The sequence below is a fragment of the Panthera tigris genome, chromosome D4 (genome assembly GCF_018350195.1).
Source record: "Panthera tigris isolate Pti1 chromosome D4, P.tigris_Pti1_mat1.1, whole genome shotgun sequence".
Lineage (NCBI taxonomy): Eukaryota > Metazoa > Chordata > Mammalia > Carnivora > Felidae > Panthera > Panthera tigris.
The window spans coordinates 43,627,094-43,650,891 of NC_056672.1; the positions used below are offsets into that span (position 1 = coordinate 43,627,094).

At 36.2% G+C, this 23,798-nt stretch overlaps 1 protein-coding gene and 1 non-coding gene across 6 annotated transcripts in view; both read left to right on the forward strand.

Moving 5' to 3' along the window:
- Positions 1–23,798, forward strand: part of DENND4C (DENN domain containing 4C) — a 123,488-nt gene that overhangs the window by 25,671 nt on the left and 74,019 nt on the right. For all 5 annotated transcript variants that reach the window (XR_006210330.1, XM_042963464.1, XM_042963466.1 and 2 more), the window contains exons 2-5: positions 6,835–7,156; positions 18,980–19,232; positions 20,347–20,416; positions 22,554–22,723. Coding sequence is in view for 4 of the 5 variants with exons in the window: in XM_042963464.1 (XP_042819398.1) it covers positions 6,852–7,156; positions 18,980–19,232; positions 20,347–20,416; positions 22,554–22,723 (798 nt within the window). In the remaining variant the exon portion in view is untranslated. The remainder of the gene's footprint in view (positions 1–6,834; positions 7,157–18,979; positions 19,233–20,346; positions 20,417–22,553; positions 22,724–23,798) is intronic.
- Positions 14,395–14,479, forward strand: TRNAR-UCG. Its single transcript has one exon. It is a non-coding gene; the product is annotated as a tRNA-Arg (tRNA).

Below are 23,798 nucleotides of genomic sequence, written 5' to 3' on the forward strand. Positions count from 1 at the left end.
GGTCATGATCTCAGGGCTCGTGAGTTCAAGCCCCACATCAGGCTTTATGCTGACAGCTCGAAGCCTGGAGCCTGCTTCACATTCTGTCTCTTTCTCTGCCCTCCCCTACTTGTGTGTGTACTCTCTCTCTCTCAAAAATAAACATTAAAAAAAAAAAAGAATCCAGAGATAAATATAAACTTGGGCAGTTTTTTTTTTAAGTTTATTTATTTATTTTGAGAGAGAGGGAGGGCGATCAAGGAGGGGCAGGGAGAGAGAGGGAGAGAGAGAATCCCAGGCAGGCCCTGTGCTGTCAATGCAGAGCCTGACGTGGGGCTCCATCCCATGAACCGTGAGATCATGACCTGAGCCTAAATCAAAGAGTCAGATGCTTAACCGACTGAGCCACCCAGGCACCCTGGGCATTTGGTTTTTGAATAAAGGTACAAAAGCAATACAGTGGAGAAAAGTTAGTTTTTTCAACCAGTGGTGCTGGAAAAATTGGATATCTGTATGTAAAAAGTGGATCTTGATTCATACTGAACACCATATATAAAAAATTAACTCAAAATGTATCATAGACCTAAATATAAAACTTGAAATTATAAAACTTTAGAGGAAAACATGGGAGAAAACCTTTGTGACCTTAGACAATGATTTCTTAAATGTCATACCACAAGTATGACCCATAGAATAATTAGATTGGTAAATGAGACTTCATAAAAAATAAAAACTTCTGCTTTTCAAAAGGCACTATTAGAGTAAAAAGACAAGAAAATACTTGCTAAGTATATGCTTGATAAATGACTTGTCTACAGAATATATAAAGAACTTTTTAAAACTCAAGAATGACTAACAGCCCAAGTAAAAAACAAGCTAAGATTTGAACAGAAATTTCACTGAAGAAAATTCATGGATAGAAAATAAGCACATGAAAAGGTAGTTAGCATCACTAGTCATTAGAAAGATACAAATTAAAACTATAAAGTTTCACTATAGGCATGTTATAGTGTCTGTTAAAAAAACTGACCTTATACAGCTTTAGAGAGGATGTGGAACGACTGGAACTCCCATAAAATGGTACACTCTAGGACACTGTCTGGCAGTATTTTAGAATTACATATACCTAGCAGGTGATCCAGTCCTTTCCTCTTAGGAATTGACCTAAGATAAATGAAAGCATTTGTCCATAAGGCTAATATATGGGTGTTTATGAAAGCTTTACTTATTTTTTTAAGTTTATTTATTTATTTTGAGAGAGAGTGTAGGGGAAGAGATGTGTATTTTGAGAGAGAGAGAGAGAGAGAGAGAGAGAGAGAGAGAGAGAGAGAAAGAAAGAATGAATTCCTAGCAGGCTCCGCACTGTCAGTGCAGAACCCGTTGTGGGTCTCAAAATCACAAACCATGAGACTGTGACCTGAAGTGAAACCAAAAGTTGGACATTTAACTGACTGAGCCACCCAGGTGCCCCAGACAGCTTTATTTATAATAATTCCAAACTTAAAATAACCCTATTAAGGTATTAATATTATTAATAAAGATAATATTAATAAAGGTAAATAGATAAACATTGTGGGATACTCAACAGTGGAATACTACTTAGTTATAAATAGCAATGAGGGGTACCTGGCTGGCTCAGTTGGTAGAGCATGTGACTTTGGATCTCAGGGTTGTGGGTTTGAGCCCCATTTTGGTGTAGAGATTAATTAAAAAAATATTTTTTAAATATAAAAAGGAATGAATTATTGATATAAACACAAACATGAATGAATCTCAAAATAATTATGAAAAAAGCCAGAAAAAAAAGGAATATATACTGTATGATTCCATGTGTATCAGTTCTAAAAACTATATGACAGCAGATAATTCATTGCCTATAGAGGGAGGGATAATTGCCTATAGAGGGATATAGAGGTATAAAAAAATTTGGAGTTTTGATGAGTATGTTTACTATCTTGATTGTTAATGGTTTCACAGGTATATATATTTATGAAAATTTACCAAATTTTACACTTAATATGTACATTTTATTGTGTGTAAATTATGCTTAAAGTTTTTATTTTTATTTTTTAATATGAAATTTATTGTCAAGTTGGTTTCCATACAACACCCAGTGCTCATCCCAACAGGTGCCCTCCTCAATGCCCATCACCCTCTTTCCCCTCCCTCCCACCCCCCATCAACCCTCAGTTTATTCTCAGTTTTTAAGAGTCTCTTATGGTTTGGCTCTCTCCCTCTCTTTTTTTTTTCCTTCCCCTCCCCCATGGTCTTCTGTTAAGTTTCTCAGGATCCACATAAGAGTGAAAACATATGGTATCTGTCTTTCTCTGTATGACTTATTTCACTTAGCTTAACACTCTCCAGTTCCATCCACGTTGCTACAAATGGCCAGATTTCATTCTTTCTCATTGCCAAGTAGTATTCCATTGCATATATAAACCCAAACTTCTTTATCCATTCATCAATTGAAGGACATTTAGGCTTTTTCCATAATTTGGCTATTGTTGAAAGTGCTGCTATAAACATTGGGGTACAAGTGCCCCTATGCATCAGCACTCCTGTATCCCTTGGGTAAATTCTTAGCAGTGCTATTGCTGGGTCATAGGGTAGATCTATTTTAAATTTTTTGAGGAACCTCCGCACTGTTTTCCAGAGCGGCTGCACCAGTTTGTATTCCCACCAACAGTGCCAGAGGGTTCCCGTTTATCCACATCCTCTCCAGCATCTATAGTCTCCTGATTTGTTCTTTTTAGCCATTCTAACTGGCATGTGGTGATATCTCAGTGTGGTTTTCATTTGTATTTCCCTGATGAGGAGTGACGTTGAGCATCTTTTCATGTGCCTGTTGGCCATCTGGGTGTCTTCTTTAGAGAAGTGTCTATTCATGTCTTCTGCCCATTTCTTCACTGGATTATTTGTTTTTTGGATGTGGAGTTTGGTGAGTTCTTTATATATTTTGGATACTAGCCCATTCTCCAGTATGTCATTTGCAGATATCTTTTCCCAGCCATCGGTTGCTTTTTAGTTTTGTTGATTGTTTCCTTTGCAGTGCAGAAGCTTTTTATCTTGATGAGGTCCCAATAGTTCATTTTTGCTTTTAATTCCCTTGCCTTTGGAGATGTGTCAAGTAAGAAATTGCTGCAGCTGAGGTCAGAGAGGTATTTTTCCCTGCTTTTTCCTCTAGGGTTTTGATGGTTTCCTGTCTCACATTCAGGTCGTTCATCCATTTTGAGTTTATTTTTGTGAATAGTGTAAGAAAGTGGTCTAGTTTCATTCTTCTGCATGTTGCTGTCCAGTTCTCCCAGCACCATTTGTTAAAGAGACTGTCTTTTTTCCATCGGATATTCTTTCCTGCTTTGTCAAAGATTAGTTGGCCATACATTTGTGGGTCCAATTCTGGAGTCTCTATTCCATTGGTCTATGTGTCTGTTTTTGTGCCAATACCATGCTGTCTTGATGATTATAGCTTTGTAGTAGACGCTAAAGTCTGGGATTGTGATGCCACCCGCTTTGGTTTTCTTCTTCAATATTACTTTGGCTATTTGCGGTCTTTTGTGGGTGCATACAAACTTTAGGATTGCTTGTTCTAGCTTCGAGAACAATGCTGATGCAATTTTGATTGGGATTACATTGAATGTGTAGATTGCTTTGGGTAGTATTGACATTTTAATAGTATTTATTCTTCCAATCCATGAGCACAGAATGTTTTTCCATTTCTTTGTATCTTCTTCAATTTCCTTCATAAGATTTCTATAGTTTTCAGCATACAGATCTTTTACATCTTTGGTTAGGTTTATTCCTAGGTATTTTATGCTTCTTGGTGCAATTGTGAATGGGATCAGTTTCTTTTTGTCTTTCTGTTGCTTCGTTATTAGTGTATAAGAATGCAACTGATTTCTGTACATTGATTTTGTATCCTGCGACTTTGCTGAATTCATGTATCAGTTCTAGCAGACTTTTGGTGGAGTCTATTAGGTTTTCCATGTATAGTATCATGTCATCTGCAAAAAGTGAAAGCTTGACTTCATCTTTGCCAATTTTGATGCCTTTGACTTCCTTTTGTTGTCTGATTGCTGATGCTAGAACTTCCAACAGTATGTTAAACAACAGCAGTGAGAGTGGACATCCCTGTCATGTTCCTGATCTCAGTGGGAAAGCTCTCAGTTTTTCCCCATTGAGGATGATATTAGTGGTGAGCTTTTCATAAATGGCTTTTATGATGTTGAAGTATGTTCCTTCTAGTCCAACTTTCTCGAGAGTTTTTATTAAGAAAGGATGCTAAATTTTGTCAAATGCCTTTTCTGCAGCGATTGACAGGATCATATGGTTCTTTTCTTTTCTTTTATTAATGTGATGTATGACATTGATTTGCGAATATTGAACCAGCCCTGCAGCCCAGGAATGAATCCCACTTGATCATGGTGAATAATTCTTTTTATATGCTGTTGAATTTGATTTGCTAGTATCTTGTTGAGAATTTTTGTTTCCATATTCATCAGGGATATTGGCCTGTTGTTATCTTTTTTTTTTTTTTTTTTGCTGGGTCTCTGTCTGGTTTGGGAATCAAAGTAATGCCGGCTTCATAGAATGAGTCTGGAAGTTTTCCTTCCCTTTCTATTTTTTGGAACAGCTTGAGAAGGATAGGTATTATCTCTGCTTTCAATGTCTGGTAGAATTCCTCTGGGAAGCCATCTGGTCCTGGACTCTTATTTGTTGGGAGATTTTTGATAACTGATTCAACTTCTTCACTGGTTATGGGTCTGTTCAAATACTCTATTTCTTCCTGTTTGAGTTTTGGAAGTGTGTGGGTGCTTAGGAATTTGTCCATTTCTTCCAGGTTGTCCAGTTTGTTGGCATATAATTTTTCATAGTATTCCCTGATAATTGCTTGTACTTCTGAGGGATTGGTTGTAATAATTCCATTTTTATTCATGATTTTATCTATTTGGGTCCTCTCCCTTTTCTTTTTGAGAAGCCTGGCTAGAGGTTTATCAATTTTGTTTATTTTTTCAAAAAACTGACTCTTGGTTTCATTGATCTGCTCTACTGTTTTTTTTAGATTCTATATTGTTTATTTCTGCTCTGATCTTTATTATTTCTCTTCTTCTGCTGGGTTTGGGGTGTCTTTGCTGTTCTGCTTCTATTTCTTCTAGGTGTGCTGTTAGATTTTGTATTTGGGATTTTTCTTATTTCTTGAGATAGGCCTGGATTGCAATGTATTTTCCTCTCAAGACTGCCTTCTCTGCATCCTAAAGCGTTTGGATTGTTGTATTTTCATTTTCATTTGTTTCCATATATTTTTAAATTTCTTCTCTAATTGCCTGGTTGGCCCATTCATTCTTTAGTAGGGTATTCTTTAACATCTAAGCTTTTGGAGGTTTCCAGACTTTTTCCTGTGGTTGATTTCAAGTTTCATAGCATTGTGGTCTGAAAGTGTGCATGGTATGATCTCAATTCTTTTATACTTATGAAGGCCTGTTTTGTGACCCAGTATGTGATCTATCTTGGAGAATGTTCCATGTGTACTCAAGAAGAAAGCATATTCTGTTGCTTTGGGATGCAGAGTTCTAAATATATCTGTCAAGTCCATCTGATCCAATGTACCATTCAGGGCCCTTATTTCTTTATTGATGCTGTGTCTTGATGATCTATCCATTGTTATAAGTGGAGTATTAAAGTCCCCTGCAATTACCACATTCTTATCAATAAGGTTGCTTATGTTTGTGATTAAATGTTTTATATATTTGGGGGCTCCTGTATTTGGTGCATAGATATTTATAATTTTAAAAAGCACATAAAATCCGTGGAAATACTTAAAACCTCAGAAGCTTAATTTTATTTTTAGAGGTGCCAAATTTAGAGATTATAGAAAGAAGTCTTGACTCAACGTTCATATTCTCTGGGTTTCTACCATGTAGTACCTAAGTCTCAATGTGTGTTTTATATAATTTTGTCTTCTTTGGTTACAGTTTTTTTATGCTCTGTTTGGTATTTATATATGAAATATTTAATGATTCCTAAACTTCCTTAGTTTACATGGTGTTTCCAGAAAGTTTCTTAGCCAGAAGGAACAGACCCCTAACTGGATTAAGAGACTAGTTTGATTATATTTATTACCGTTACCTCTATTTTTTTGTCTTAGATCTTGACTTAATTCATAATGAACTCAATTCATTTGTTTAAATGTGAAGGTTAGCTCTAGGAATTCTGTAACCTAAAAGAGAATGATTTCTGAGGCTCCTGAATGGCTCAGTTGGTTAAGCATCCAACTCTTGGTTTCCGCTCAGGTCATGATCTCACAGTTCGTGAGTTCAAGCCCTGCATCAGGCTCTGTGCTAACAGTGTGCAGTCTGTTTGGAGTTCTTTCTCTCTCCCTGTCTCTCTGCCCTTTCCTCCCTCCCTCTCTCCCGCCCGCCTACCCGCCCTCTCTCTCTCTCTCTCTCTCTCTTTCAGAACAAATAAATAAACATTAAAAAAAAAAGATCTTTCTTAAAAAAACAAGAATGATTTCTTAAATGGTCTGAATATTGTTCATTAAGTGCATTTTGCTGAAAGCAGAGCACCATAGCCCAACTCTGACACTTTAATAATTCTTAACAGAGCCTCGGCACACGAAAGGATCGTAGTTGCCTTGTAAATGAATTGATGTTGTAAACTTGTATTTTATAGGAGATAAAAACTGACAACATGATACCAAAACAGGCTTCTTCTATAGAATGATAACAATTTGATTATAAATCTAACTGGGAAGTATGCTAGTTGATCACTGTTAACTCAGGAGTATTTTAATTTTAATGAGTCAAGATAAAGTATTTTCTTTAATTGATGTCTTTTTTTCCTTTTTTCCTTTTGTAGGAAATACAATAGCAGCCATGATTGAAGACAAAGGGCCAAGAGTGACTGACTACTTTGTTGTGGCAGGTCTCACTGACACATCTACTCTTTTGGATCAAGAAATAAATCGTTTAGATACTAAGTCAACTGGGCCTAAAGCTCCAATTACAGACATTGCAGTTATTAACAAATCTGCTGGGGAAACAGTACCTGAAGGTTACACCTGTGTTGAAGCCACTCCATCAGCTCTCCAAGCAAATTTGAACTATGGAAGTCTGAAAAGCCCCGAACTTTTCCTCTGTTATAAGAGAGCAAGAGACAAACCACCCCTTACCGACATTGGGTATGGTGACTTATTTTCTTTTGCTATAGTGAAGGAAATAACACTTATTTAAGGTGCATGGGAATAGAAATTTGAATTTTTTGATAGTTCTATTATTTGTTACTTCAGGATCAAGTTAGTAAGATATTTCATATCTCTATCCACGCTTACTGAATTTCTCTGCATTGTACTTGAATCATGAGATCATTTCCTTTCAAAAGCATATTGAAATGAAGGCATTAGAGCCTGAAATGTGATTCCATTTCTGTTGTACTTATCAGATAAGCTTATTAATTAAACATAAAAGAACAAGAAGGTATAATAAAAGATTATATTTTTAAGGAGCTACTTGGGTTATGTGGTGAAGTTTTGTGAAGCCCTGAACTCATTTAACAAAGGAGCATTCCTGTTTTAAAAAATGTAATTGTGTTGTGTGGTTTTAAATGCCAGAAGGGGGGAGGTATTTACCATTTAGAGTGAGTGTAGTGGTTATCAGGTATTAGTATCTAGTCCACAGCCAGTGAAGTACATTCTTTGTAAAAACTTTTATCCCAAAAATGTCTACATTGACTCTTTTGTAAACAAGCTATGTTTTTAGAATACCTATAATACTTGTCATGTATACATGTCTTTTATTAAGCTGTTCTGTTTATTACAATTATCCTCAGTTACTTAAAACATACAGGTATTTGAGAACATTTTAGGAAGTGTTTGGGATCAGCTTGTCCATTTATGCAAAACATGAAGTCAGAATTTTGGTGGGGATTGCATTTAATCTATAGATCAATTTAGGGAGTACTGCCACTTTTATACCACTAAGCTTTCTAACTTTTGAATGTGAGATCTCTTTCCCTTTATTTAGGTCTTTAATTTCTTTCAGCAGTGTTTTGTAGTTTTTAGTGTATGAGTCTTTCACCTCCTTGATTAATTTTATTTCTACATAATTCTTTTGGGTTCCATTAAAAATGGTATTTTTTTTTTTAATTTCCTTTTTGGATTATTCATTGCTGTTATATATGAACACAGCTGAATTTTAATTTTATATGTTAATCTTATACCCTACAACTTTGATGAATCTGTTAGCTCTTATAGCTTTCTTTTGGATATTTGGAGATTTTTTTTAATACATAGGATCATTTCATCTGTAAGTAGAGCTAGTTTTTCCTGCTCCCTTTGCAGTTTGTTGTATTTTCTCCCTTGTCTTACTGCTCTGGTTAGAACTTACAGTACAGTGTGGAATAGCAGTAGCGGAAAAGGCACCTATGTCTTATTCCTGAACTAAGGTGGGACGCTTTCAGTCTTTCACCATTGAATATGGTGTTAGGTGTGGGTTTTTCATAAATGCCATTTATCATGTTAAGAAAGGTTCCTTCTACTTCTGATTTTATGAGAGATTTTATCATGAAAGTGTGTTTTATTTTTTCAAATGCCTTTTCTGTGTTGAGATCGTGCAGATATTTATTTCCTTCTTTCTATTGTGTTGTATTACATTGATTTTTATGTCAAATCTCTTAATATAATCACAATACCACACTGTAAAAATGATTATTTAATATCATCATACATCCAAATTTCCCTGATTGTCCCATGGAATTGTTCTTTTTGTTTGTTTGTTTGTTTTTTAAATGGTTGCTACTTTTTCTGTTAATAGTTGTGCAGATATAAAGAAAGGTAGTGAGCTGTTCCACTTGGCCACTGCTTGGTTGTACTCATCACCTCCTCTACTTTTGCAGTAGAGCTCTGGTGAAATGGTCCTAAGGTCCTCGCTATGTTCAAATTTCCAAAGTCAGAGGATGATTTGTCCTTATCTTACTTGACCTTTATGTAGCATCTGTTTAACTTCTTAGTATTGGCCACCGTGTTTAGCTTCTGTGATTTTCCTTCAAGTCAATACAGTTAGGATGGTGGTCATACAACTTTATATATTAAGCACAGGAGCCAGGTGGTTGAGAAATGATTGGAATTTGATCAATAGAGGCTTTTTTTTGAAAGCTTGACTTTAAGAGAAGATAGTAATGGGCCTTGCTGTTCAAGATGTAGTCCTTGAACCAGTATCATCTGTAGGGCTTGGGAACATGTTAGAAATTCAGAATCTCAGGCACTGCCCCAGACCTACTGAATCAGAATCTATATTTTCTCAAAATTCCTAGAAGCAGCAGTTGAGGATACCTGGGGGGATGAGGCAATACGGAGTCATGGGCTGTTTTTTACCTTTCTTCCAGGGGATAACCTTGAACATCTTTATTTGAAGGGGAGAAACCAATGGAAAAGAAAGGGTTGAAAATATAGGAATGAGGATATATTAGAATAAAATTCTGAAACAGATTGAAGGGATAATGTCAACAGCATAGGTGATTGGATTAGCCTTTAATGGGAGGGACTTTTGAGAACAGGCAAGGGGGTTAAATGGGTAGAACATAAGTTATTGGTTCTGGGGGAGTAATTCAGGACATGTAATGGTTTTACTGTCAGTGCTTTTCATTTTCTCTATGATTTTATTAAGATAGGTAATAGCTATAGAGGGATGGGTATAGGGTAAAATTTTGGCAATATTCATGTCAGTTGAAGGGAATCAAGCCAGGGACATAACTTATGTTTCAGGCCTCACTGTTCACTGTCAGCCAGTTATTCTTAAAGGCCATCTTTTCATATCCTTTTCTTCATACCGGCCCCCCACCCCCATACAATTGTAATTGAAAGGATGTGAATCTTTCAGAGATCGTTGTTGCTTGTGGTTCAGGGGCACAACTTAAAAATCAAATGATGACTTAGATAATTATACTTACATACTTTCAGGTTGCAAGTGGCTCTTTCATACATATCTAGGCTTGTTATGGTAGTTTATTAATCCAAGTTTGCTAGAGTGTAGGTTGAATTGTCTTTTAGTTAATCATAATTGTAAATTTTTCTTTCCAGATCAAATAATTGTGGGGTGCCTGGGTGGCTCAGTGGGTTGAATGTCCAACTCTTGGTTTCAGCTCAGGTCATCTGTTGCTGTGGGCTGAGCATGGAGCCTGCTTGGGATTCTCTCTCTTTCTCTCTCTCTCTTTCTCTCTCTCTCTCTCTCTCTCTCTTTCTCTCTCTTTCTCTCTCTTTCTCTCTCTCTCTCTTTCTCTCTCTCTCTCTTACTTGCTCTCCTGCCACTCCTCCACCCCTGATGTATATATATATGTTAATATCTGGTGACTGAAATATTTTGACCTGTCTGCCCCACCTTCCATTTAAACACACTAGTGAGGTTTGGAAAACCTATGGCCACTACAAAGGCAGGTACCTAGTTCATTCAACTAAATATGAAATACTGTTGTCAAACTTCTGACCTTTTTGGCTTCTAAAAACTGAGATGAGCTATTTATTAAAACAGTAATTGTTTTTTTTTCTGGAAAAAATTAAGTTAAAGTATGTAAGATCTGATAATCCCCTGTATCAAATACTCTATAGTATGATTTAAATAGTAGAATATATTATCTTATGTGTCAGATGTGTGTATTAAGATGAAGAATCACAGACTACTGTATACAGTTCTTATCTTCCTCTACTTATCAGATTCATTGACTTTCAAATGAATTTTTCTCCAGCACTTTTGTTTTTTTTTTTTTTGAAAAATTTCAAACATACAGAAAAGTTAATTGAATATTATAATAAATACCAGTATCCTTTCTTCCTGAATGATAGACTATATAGTATAATGAACAGTATACTTTCTACCTAGTTTCAACAAATTAATGTTTTTCCATATTTTTGCTAAAGTACTTGAAAGGAGGCTGGAGATACCATGACAATTCTCCCATGAATGCTTCAGCGTGCATCCCTTAAGACATGCTCCTGTATAACAATGGTATATAGAAAATTAATAATTCTGTCATATTTTCAATATCTGTTCCCTATCCAAATATTCACAATTATCCCAAGAATATCTTTTACAGCCTTTAAAAAAAATATTCAGGGTCCTGTCATCGTTTATCCATTGCATTTGGTTATTTATTTATTTATTTATTTATTTATTTAATCCATTGCATTTGGTTATAATGCCTCTTTAGTCTCTTTATCTCCCCAACATTTTAGTATTACATATTGACATTTTGAAGAGTGTTGGCCAGTTGTCTTATAGAATGCCCCCCACACTACTCGGTTGGTTGAGCGTCCATCTCTTGGTTTCAGCTCAGGTCATGACCTCACGGTTTGTGGGTTCGAGCCCTGCCTTGGACTCTGTGCTGGCAGTGCAGAGACTGCTTGGCATTTTCTCTCCCTTTCTCTCTGCCCCTCCCTCACTCACATGCATGCTCTCTTTCTAAAAATAAATTTAAAAAAACTTTGAAAAGAAGTTTTAGAATGCCTCACAGTCCAGATTTATCTGATTCTTTCCTCATTATGTTGTTTAATTTGTTACCTTATCATCAGTATTTCCTATCTGTTAGATGTGAGTTTCAAAGCGTAATTTAAATTTATGTTAAATATTTTTGGCAAGAATACTTACAGGTAGTGCTGACACCAGGACAGCAGGTAGTGACAGACTGTCCCATAATTAGTGATATTAAGTTCAGTCACTTAAGTTAAGATGGTAATTGGGGCGCCTGGGTGGCTCAGTCAGTTAAGCGTCTGACTTCGGCTCAGGTCATGATCTCGCAGTCCGTGAGTTCAAGCCCCTCGTCGGGCTCTGTGCTGACAGTTCAGAGCCTGGAGCCTGTTTCAGATTCTGTGTCTCCCTCTTTCTCTTTCCTCCCCTGCTCATGCTCTGTCTCTCTCTTCTCAAAAATAAATAAACGTTAAAAAAAAATTTTTAAAAAGAGATGGTAATTGCCACATATCTATGGTAAAGGCATTTTTATTTTCTTTGTTATTTGTGGAGTTGTGGGCATTGTTTAAATATCTTGTTCCTTGCTCTTTTACACTTTTCATTTTTTAGCATCCATTAATCATTGTTTGAATTAGATCTTGCATGGGTGGGTTGGTGGGGGATGTAAAATGAGACTTTTCTAATTCTGTCATTTAAAAAATAAATTTTTTAACTCATTTTTCTTGAAGAGCTTGAGTGGAGAGCTTTCTTATTCTCTCTTTTGTTTTTTTATTGTTTCGAGAATAATTAAAACTATGGATTTTAATTTATTCCATGTGATAACAATCTATTCCAGTCCTTATTCGGTTTGCTCAAATTGTCCCAGGTTTGGCCAGGGGGATCCCTTTCCAGCTGACAGCTTTGTCAATCAAAATCTAGAGCTATATGTATTCATTGTTACTGAGGTGTCTATTTTTATCTCTATTTTTCAAATCATGAGTTCATATTAACATTTCAAGATCAAATTTAACATTAAAGAACGTTTTCTTAACTCATTTTGGATTGTATCTTGTTTCTCTTACACCTAAAATCTTGGTTCTTAAATCATAAACATGTTACTTATTGCTTTATCTTATACACATAATTTCAAAATTACAATATCGCTATTACTACCAATAGTAAACCTGTTTACTGAGTTCTTGCCCCTAGAATAAGACCCATCAAGCACTTACAGAGTAATTACTGTGTTAAAAAATTATATGAAATAGTATTTTTTTAAGTTTATTTTTTATTTTGAGAGAGAGGAAGAGAGAGAGAATCCCAAGTAGGCTCCACACTGTCAGCGTGGAGCCCGATGCAGGGCTCAAACTCATGAACTGTGAGATCATGACCTGAGCCAAAATCAAGAATCAGATGGATGCTTAACCAACTGAGCCACCCAGGTGCCCCATGAAATAGTATTTCTTATATGGTTATGTTACCAATTTGCTATGCAGTTAGGTTCATCTGTTTCTATTTGTGTTTCATTTGTTTAAAAAAAATTTTCTCTTAATATGGAAAATGTTGTAATAGTTCAAAACATGTAAAAAGCTATATTTAGGGAAATAATGCTTCAGTCTTTATTTTCTCTACTTTCTTCTCTATACTTTCTGCCCTCCCTTCCTCTGTTAATGTAGTTTCTGATTTATCCTTTTACTGTGTGTTTTTACAAACATAAAAAGGATTTTTAATTCTTCCTCTTAAACAAAATATAAATACTGTAATCACTATTTTAGACTTTGTTTTTTTCACCCAACAGGGTATTTCCATATTTGAACATGGAGATCTTTCTCATTCTTTTTTTTATAGCTCTATAGTACTTATTTCTGTGGATGTATATACTTTGTTCATCCAAACCTCTATTGATGGACATTTGGGTTCTGTCCAGTCTTGTGCTATTACAAGAATGCTTTAGTGAATAACTGTGCATATATTATTACATATTTGTGGAAGTATATTTTCAGGTAGCCCTAAAAGGGAATTGCTGGGATAAAAGATAAATGCATGCATAATTTTGTTAAATGTTCCCAAATTTCTCTCCATTGTGTCCCATCATTTTATTCTCCCACCATCAGTATATGTAAGTGCTGCTTTCCCCACAGTCCCATCCACAAAATCCGGGATCGAATTTTTGAATTTTTGTTAGTCTCATAGTCAAGAGATGATGTGTCAGAGTAATTTTAATGAGACTAAGCATTTTTCATATGTTTAAAGACCATATCTTTTTAGAAACGGTTTTGGCTTCTTTTTTGATACATATGTATTTGTTGTTTTTTTTAAAGGACATTTTTATGTATTAGAAAGGTAAACTTTTTGTGAAATAAGTCTCCAAATGTTTTCTCCAAGTATATAATTTGTCTTTTGACTTGTGTTTTTTGTCATGTAAAGTTTATTTGATGAAGTTTATTACTCCTCTTTATTGCTTCTAGATTTTGAGTCATAGTTACACTTTCCCCACTGCTAGGTTTTCTTTCTTTTTATATTTTATTTTAGAGGTGTGTGTGAGCAGGGAAGAAGGGCAGAGGGGGAGAGAGAGAATCTTCAGCAGGCTCCATGCTCCGTGCAGGGCTGGACATGGGGCTCGATCCCACCTCCCTGGGATCATGGCCTGAGCCAAAATCAAGAGTTGGACGCTCAACCAATTGAGCCACCTAGTTTCCCCTGATTTTCTTTTAGTACTGGTATGGTTTCATTCTTGACATTTGTCTCTGTGATCCACTGGGAGCTTTTTCTGGTGTACAGTGTGAAGTACAAATAGAATTTTTTTCCCCAAAATGGCAATTCAGTTATTCAAGCACTGCTTATTAAATTAAAAAAGCCCATCTTTCCAGTAGTATTTTGAGATGTCACCATTATCATACTAGATTATTTTTGTGTTCATTGTTCTTTCTGTTTAGTGATTTGCTAATACTATCCTGATTTAAATATAGAGGCTTTTTGGGGCGCCTGGGTGGCTCAGTCGGTTGAGCGTCCGACTTCGGCTCAGGTCACGATCTCGCGGTCCGCGGGTTCGAGCCCCGCGCCAGGCTCTGGGCTGATGGCTCAGAGCCTGCTTCCGATTCTGTGTTTCCCTCTCTCTCTCTGCCCCTCCCCCGTTCATGCTGTGTCTCTCTCTGTCTGAAAAATAAACGTTAAAAAAGAAAAAATTTAAATATAGAGGCTTTTTATTTTAATATTTAGTTGGGTTCTAACAGCTTCATTGACATATATAATTCAGATTATCACACAATTCAACCATCTCAAGTGTAGAATTTATTGGTCTTTAGTATATTCACAGATTTATGCAACTGTCATCACAGCCAATTTTAGAATATTTCATCACCCTAAAAGGAAACTCCATATTCATTAGTAGTCACTCTCTGCTACCCCTTTCTACTCTCTAGCCCTAGGCAACTACTAGTTTACTTTCTGTCTCTATAGACATGCCTATTCTGCACATTTCCTATAAATGGAATCATACTACATGTGGCCTTTGTTGATAGGGTTCATGGATTTGTGCCACATGTTAGTACTTCATTGCTTTTTATTGCTGAACAATATTCTGTTATATGGGTGTGCCACATTCTATGTATCTATTCCTTAGTTGATATTTGATTGTTTCCACTTTTTGGCTGTTATGAATAATGCTGTTAAATGTGTATTTGTGTACCAGTATTTGTACAGATGTATGTTTTCATTTCTTTTGGGTCTATACCTGGGAGTAGAATTGCTGAGTCATACAGAAGCTCCATGTTTAAACCCTTTGAGGAACTGTCAGACTGTTTTCCAAAGCAGTTGATTCCCACCATCTTGGTATAAGGATTCTACTTTCTCCACACTCTCTCCTTACCAATTTGTAATTATCTGTCTTTTTGATTATAGTCTTCCCAGTGTATATGAAGTGTTATCTTATTGTGGCTTTGATTTGTAATTCCCTAATGGCTAATATGGTGAGCATCTGTTCATGTTTTCAGCCGTATCTTCTTTGGCCCACTTAAAAAAAAGAAAAGAAAATGTTTTATTTTAAAATAATTTTAGTTTTACAGAAGAGTTGTTAAGGATAAGACAGAGAATGGGGCGCCTTGGTGGCTCAGTCGGTTAAGAGTCCGACTTTGGCTCAGGTCATGATCTCACAGTTCATGAGTTCGAGCCCTGCATGGGCTCTGTGCTGACAGCTCAGAGCCTGGGGCCTGCTTCGAATTCTGTGTCTCCCTCTCTCTATGCTCCTCCCCCGCTCGTGCTCTGTCTCTCTCTGTCTCCTTCAAAAATAAATAAAAACATTAAAAAAAAAAAAAAGGATAGTACAGAGAATTTCCATATATTCTTTGTCAGTCCTATATCCATTTTATTTTATTTTATTTTTTTCAATATATGAAATTTATTGTCAAATTGGTTTCCATACAACACCCAGTGCTCATCCCAAAAGGTGCCCTCCTCGATACCCATCACCCACCCTCCCCTCTCTCCCACCCCCCATCAACCCTCAGTTTATTCTCAGTTTTTAAGAGTCTCTTATGCTTTGGCTCTCTCCCACTCTAACCTCTTTTTTTTTTTTTTTTCCTTCCCTTCCTCCATGGGTTTCTGTTAAGTTTCTCAGGATCCACATAAGAGTGAAAACATATGGTATCTGTCTTTCTCTGTATGGCTTATTTCACTTAGCATCACACTCTCCAGTTCCATCCACGTTGCTACAAAGGGCCATATTTCGTTCTTTCTCATTGCCATGTAGTACTCCATACTCCATTGTGTATATAAACCACAATTTCTTTATCCATTCATCAGTTGATGGACATTTAGGCTCTTTCCATAATTTGGCTATTGTTGAGAGTGCTGCTATAAACATTGGGGTACAAGTGCCCCTATGCATCAGTACTCCTGTATCCCTTGGGTAAATTCCTAGCAGTGCTATTGCTGGATCATAGGGTAGGTCTATTTTTAATTTTCTGAGGAACCTCCACACTGCTTTCCAGAGCGGCTGCACCAATTTGCATTCCCACCAACAGTGCAAGAGGGTTCCCGTTTCTCCACATCCTCGCCAGCATCTATAGTCTCCTGATTTGTTCATTTTGGCCACTCTGACTGGCGTGAGGTGATATCTGAGTGTGGTTTTGATTTGTATTTCCCTGATGAGGAGCGACGTTGAGCATCTTTTCATGTGCCTATTGGCCATCTGGATGTCTTCTTTAGAGAAGTGTCTATTCATGTCTTCTGCCCATTTCTTCACTGGATTATTTGTTTTTCGGGTGTGGAGTTTGGTGAGCTCTTTATATATTTTGGATACTAGCCCATTCTCCAGTATGTCATTTGCAGATATCTTTTCCCATTCCGTTGGTTGCCTTTTAGTTTCGTTGGTTGTTTCCTTTGCTGTGCAGAAGCTTTTTATCTTCATAAGGTCCCAGTAATTCATTTTTGCTTTTAATTCCCTTGCCTTTGGGGATGTGTCGAGTAAGAGATTGCTATGGCTGAGGTCAGAGAGGTCTTTTCCTGCTTTCTCCTCTAGGGTTTTGATGGTTTCCTGTCTCACATTCAGGTCCTTTATCCATTTTGAGTTTATTTTTGTGAATGGTGTGAGAAAGTGGTCTAGTTTCAACCTTCTGCATGTTGCTGTCCAGTTCTCCCAGCACCATTTGTTGAAGAGACTGTCATTTTTCCATCAGATATTCTTTCCTGCTTTGTCAAAGATGAGTTGGCCATACGTTTGTGGGTCTAGTTCTGGGGTTTCTATTCTATTCCATTGGTCTATGTGTCTGTTTTTGTGCCAATACCATGCTGTCTTGATGATTACAGCTTTGTAGAAGATATAAAGAAATGGAAAGACATTCCCTGCTCATGGGTTGGAAGAATAAATATTGTCAAAATGTTAATACTACCCAAAGCTATCTACACATTCAATGCAATCCCAATCAAAATTGCACCAGCATTCTTCTCGAAACTAGAACAAGCAATTCTAAAATTCATATGGAACCACAAAAGGCCCCGAATAGCCAAATAAATTTTGAAGAAGAAGACCAAAGCAGGAGGGATCACAATCCCAGACTTTAGCCTCTACTACAAAGCTGTAATCATCCTATATCCATTTTAAATTGTTATTTATCTCTGTATTGATTTGTAAGAGTTCTTTACATATTCTGGAAAATTTCTCTAATTAGATACATGATTTGCAAATATTTGCACATTCTGTCCATTGTCTTTTCACTTTCTTGATGGTATCACTCGTGGCATGGAAGTTTTTTATTTTGATGAAGTCCAGTTTTTTTAAACTTTTTCTTTTGTCACTTGTGCTTTTGGTATCCTATATAAGAAGGCTTTGTAGAATTCAAGGTCACAAATTTTTATTTTTTTTTAATAAATTTTACAGTTTTTTCTAACAGTTTTGTCATTCTAGCTCTCACATTTAAGTGTTTGATCCATTTCTTATATGTAGTATAAGGAAGGGATTCAACTTCTTTTTCTTTTGCATTTGATACCCAGTTGTCCCAGCACCATTTGTTGAAAAGACTGTTTTCTTCCTACTGAATTATCTTGGCACTCTTGTCAGAATCAGTTGACTGTAAATGTATGGGTTTAATTCTGCACTTCCCATGCCATTCCATTGGTCTATATGTTTACCTTTATGGGGGCACCACACTGTGCTGATGATTAGTTTTGTAGTAACTTTTGAAATGGGAGAGTGTGAGTCCTCCAACTTTGTTCTTTTTTTTCCATTTTGCTTTGTCTATACTGAGTCCCTTGCACCTCCATATGAATTTTAGGATCATGTTACAGTTTCTTAAAAAAATTTTTTTTTAATGTTTATTTATTTTTGAGAGAGAGAACATGAGCAGGGGAGGGGCAGAAAGGGAGGGAGATACAGAATCCGAATCAGGCTCCAGGCTCTGAGCTGTCAGCACAGAGCCCGATGCAAGGCTCAAACTCACGAGCTGTGAGATCATGACCTGAGCTGAAGTCGGACGCTCAATTGACTGAGCCACCCAAACACCCCTCACGTTACCAATTTCTATATAAAAAGGCAGCTAGGATTTAGATAGGAAGGAATTGTATTGATTCTGTAGATCTCTTTGGGAAATATTGACATCATACCAAATATTTTGTCTTCTTATCGTGGCTATGGGAAGTCTTTTTATTTATTAAATGCTCATGTCTAATTTCTTAAACTGTTTTGTAGTTTTAGTCAAAGGATTTTAAAGGTAAAGTTTTGACAGGAATTATGAAGGAAATTTTGTGGAAACATCTGAATACTTGATCTAGGAATCAACCTTGGGATGTTTGTGGTGTTGCCCCTTTCTTGTTTCATATGTTTCTTATAATAAGCAATAAAAAAATTAAGTTATTTGATCTTATTTGCTCTTAAAATTATATTCCAGCTTTGAAAAAAATAGTTAAGAGACCTATAATTCCCAAAGTAATGATCTTTTGGTTTACAATTAAGATTTGAGAAACAGTAGAGGAACTCACACCCCCCCCATTTTTTTGTTGGTTTGTTTTCGAGAGGAAAGCCAGAATTATGTTTACTTACCTATCTACCTATTTCTCTCCTCCCTGCCATGCAGAGTTTTATATGAAGGGAAAGAAAGGCTTATTCCAGGATGCGAAGTGATCCAAGCCACACCCTATGGTCGCTGTGCCAATGTCAACAATAGTTCAACTACTTCACAAAGAATCTTTATCACTTATCGAAGAGCTCCTCTAATTCGACCCCAGAATTCCTTGGCTGTAACTGATATCTGTGTTATTGTAACCAGTAAAGGAGAAACCCCTCCTCATACTTTCTGCAAGGTTGACAAAAACTTAAATTGTGGAATGGTAAGAATAAAGTTGTTGCATATGTACTCTTAACACCAACCCCCAAGAAGGATAATTTTTGGACTCCTGTTTATTATTGGGTGTATAATTTACTCTGTTTTTATTTTCATGTTTTTTAAAAATTATTTTTATCTCTCTTTTATGATTCATAGTAATTTTTAAGATCCTTAGCTATCTGATTTTGGGAATAATTTCATTGAAAAAATAAATACTTAAAGTCAGGGATTTAAAAAATTTTTTTTGGTATGTGCTAATATTGCCTATGTTACACACTAATATAGAGGTTTTGTTAGCTTTTGTGTTTTAGAGGTATCTTTATGGACAGCTCTAGGGAGACTGGATAGAGAACTCCCCTTATATTTATTTATTTTAATTATTGTAGTATTACATGGCTTTTTTTTTGGGATGCTTTTTTTTTTTTTTTTTTTTTAAAAGACAGAGACAGAGTGTGAGCAGGGGAGAGGCAGAGAGAGAGGGAGGAGACACAGCATCTGAAGCAGGCTCTAGGCTCTGAGCTGTCAGCACAGAGCCTGACATGGGGCTTGAACCTACGAACTGTGAGATCATGGCCTGAGCTGAAGTTGGATGCTTAACTGATTGAGTCTTAAGCACCTCTGATTTATACTTCTGTGAGACTGAAGTCTACTACTGGGTCAGATTTATTTTGAAAAATATTTTTGGATAAATCTATTACTAGCTTTAATGTGATATAGGCAAAGATGTCTGATGTACCCATGGCTATTAGTCAAGACAGTTTGCCCCTGGAGGTAATGACATCATAGCTTCTCAGTTACCCCAGTCTTCCTTAGTTTGGGCCCTACGGCCCACTCAACTTTGTGCTGTTTCTTTCAAAGTGTCTGATTACACCATTCTAAACTTTTCAAAACTGTTTTTTTTTTTTAATCAATTTAATTTTTGTGGCAATGTTTTTTTACTCCTTTCTTTTAGTGTTCTGAACTTCATGTTTTGCTATTTTTTTATAGTCTGTAGTCTGATTGATAAATGTATGTTTTACATAGACTTCAGTGAATAAATAGAATCTTTAGAAGACATTCAACAGAATCAATTTATTTTCACTCTTTGGTGTTCTTAAAAAATAATTTATATTTTACAGTGGGGTTCCAGTGTATTTCTGTGTTATAAGAAGTCTGTGCCTGCTTCTAATGCAATAGCATACAAAGCTGGTGAGTAAATTTAAAAAAATTTGTTACTGTAGTTATTGTTGTACATTAACATTTGGTTAGTTTCTGTAGTGTAGTGGTCATCACACTCACCTAACATTAACATTTGGTTGGAGGAGACGATGTATACTCCCTTATGTAGTTTATGGGATTGGTCTATTCCTAAATTGAATTATCTATAATTTTAGCATGTAAAGGCTATAAAGGCATAAGTTTTCTTAAATACATTACATATTACAAGATATATTAATATTACACCCCCCCTCCCGCAAACATGTTGTTAAGTAGAAATTTTCATCCCAGGTAAGCATTTGTGAAGTGAACATTCAAGCTTTTAGTCTACACTAAGACATTTAACAGTTCAGTGAAAAACTGCTTACTCTCTCTGACCTTTTATATTTTGGCAATCGGAAAGGTGTCAAACTGCATCTTTACTTCTTACATTTCCTTCTCTTATCTCTGTGTGTCTGATTTGAAACCACATGTTACTTGCCATGAAAGGTGGACTTGCTTCCTTTCTCCTTTGTTGCAAAGAATCAGCTATATGGAGGAGAGGAGGGCCTGAGAAACTTTTCTGCCATGAAGTGTTTGAGAAATCTATCGCCACATTCTTACTGCACAGTAAAGTGTCAAGGGCTGTAAAGATTTAAGTGTGACCTCTTCATCCCACTGGTATGGTGGGATAAAAACTGAAACTACAGGTATGCTCCAGTTGTAAATAGAAGATACTGGAATACTTCCTTGTGAAAAGAAGCAGTGTCAGTTACTTTTTGATCATGCACAGTTTTTGTTTATTTTATAATTATTATTGTTAATGTCTATTTATTTTGAGAGAGAGAAAGAGAGCGTGTGCAAGCCGGGGAGAGGGGCAGAGGGAGAGGGAGAGGGAGAGGGAGAGGGAGAGGGAGAGGGAGAGGGAGAGAGAGGGAGGGAGAGAGAGAGAGAGAGAGAGAGAGAGAGAGAGAGAGAGAGAATATCTTAAGCAGGCTCCATGCTCAGGGCAGAGCCCAATGTGGGGCTTGATCTAACGATTGTGAGATCATGACCTGAACTGAAATCAAGAGTCGGACACTTAACCAACTGAGCCACCCAGCTGCCACAATTTTTGGAGTAAAGTTTTACTTCAGGGAAGTCTGGCAAATCCCATATTGTCTTCTTAAAAATCTCAATTGTCTTCTTAAAGACATTCATGCTAATAAACCAGACCATGTAATTTTTAATATAAAAATGAAGGCAGCATCTAATAATTATAAATTTCAGTATCATTTTAAAATGTGATACTGGTAATACTGCTGTAATGTGTTGATTGTATGTGATTTCCTAAATTTGTCTGTGTGTTTGGTGGGGGGGGGGGGGGGGAGCGGAAAAAGTATCATTTTAAAAAAGAAACCCTTATAGAAACAAGGTTTGTGAAAGTATTCAGGTGTTTGATTAAAGACATGTTTTTAGAACGTAGAGTTTTGCACACTGAATTTTAACTCAGAATTCTGCTACTGACTTTCAAGATTTTAACTTAGAGGTGGTCTGCCTATTAGAGACATCAGAGGCTAATGAACTGATGCTTTATAGCTACTTTATTCTGAAGGGGCTTTGTTATGCTTGCTAGAGTGCCCCCTGCTCTTGCTTTGTTGGTCTCACATACTTTGTATTCAGCCACAAGATTTCTGTCTTGTTTACTTCTCATGTTGAATGCTTTTTATACTGCTGCTCTCTCAAGATGAGTTTAGGGGCTCTGATAATTTCTGTTGCCTTGGCATTATTTCATAACACTTACTCCTTCCCTGAATTTTTTACTGAAGTAGTTAGTAAATTTTCCTTTATGTTCCTTACCACTCTCCATAAGATGTTGTGGTATGTAGAAGAGAATACATTGAGGTTGGTGATCCTGTTGAATAGTTTTAGCTTGTATATTCAATACATTTTAATGTTATAATGAACTATAAGTCCATAATTTTTAAAAAATGGTAAATTTGTTAATTTATTTAAATTTCTGATATGGCAAGAGAAAAATTTATTTTGAAATTTCACACATAAATATTTCCATGAAATTTGCTATTAAAATATCCTATTAATATGTATCAGATATAATTTATGGAAAAGTAACTATTTAAAACTTTATTATTGTCTCTTTCTCCAAAAGGTTTAATTTTTAGATATCCAGAAGATGACTATGAGTCATTTCCACTCTCAGAATCTGTACCTCTCTTCTGCCTTCCAATGGGAGCTACTATTGAATGTTGGGATCCTCAAACCAAATATCCACTTCCAGTTTTTTCAACTTTTGTTCTGACAGGTTCTTCTGCTGAAAAGGTAGATTTTTTTCCTCTTTTATTAAACCTGTTTTGTCCCATGTTTTTAATTCCATAAAACGATTAATCTGATGTAAGTTTATTTGAATGTTAGGATTATTTGGACATGATATATTTTGGGTTAAATTTATACCATAATGCCCAAGGTGAGAAGTCAACATGACAATTGGTAACAGGATGCTGATACCTCTGGAACTTGTACAGAAGCAGATACAAAGTCTTTCTAGAGAGATACCCCTAAAACTTAAGCTTCAAGATAAGATTATAATAAAAGTTAGAAGACGTAAAGTCCATAGGAAGAATCAACAAGACACAGTACAAAGCTGGATTAAACCCTGAGGATGCCGAAATGATAGAATGACAATATGAAAAAAAAACCCTGAATATATAATTGGACTGATTCAAATGAATCAGAGAAGAACAGTATATTTTGTGAAATGAATAGACAGCCTGAGAACAGAATTAGGTGTCTAGAAATGAAAAATACAGCCCTTAAAATTAAAGATTCGGCAAGTGGTTTGAACAGCAGATAAGACATACATGAAGGGGAAATTAATGAAGTGCAAGATAGGTTACCTCAAATGTGGCACAGAAAAACATAGAAAAGAATTTAAAAATGTAGAGGATAGAATCAGAAAGACTAGTGGGTATTTAATGAATATCCTGAGGATCAGGATTCTCACTCAGTTATCACTGAGGATCAGAAGACAAATAATATATTAAAATAGAGGGAGTAAGCAAAGGTCGTTTAAACAGCATATAGAAAGTACTAGCCAGACTTCAGGAAAGTTGGCAGAATAGGAGGATCCTGGGCTCACCTCTTCTCATGGATACAACTAGGTGACACTCATATCAGTGTAAATAACCCAGAAAACAGCCTGCCAGAATAAACTCCACAACTAAATGTCGAGAAGAGACCGCATAGAAGAGGGTAAGAAGGGCAGAGAAGTGGTTGGGAACAAAAGGGACCTATAGGACTGTCTGTGGGAGAGAGGGACATCACCAGCATGGAGAGGGGAGAGACCTCACACCTGGGAGCCTGTGTGGGTAAGATGAAGCCCCATAATATTTGGCTT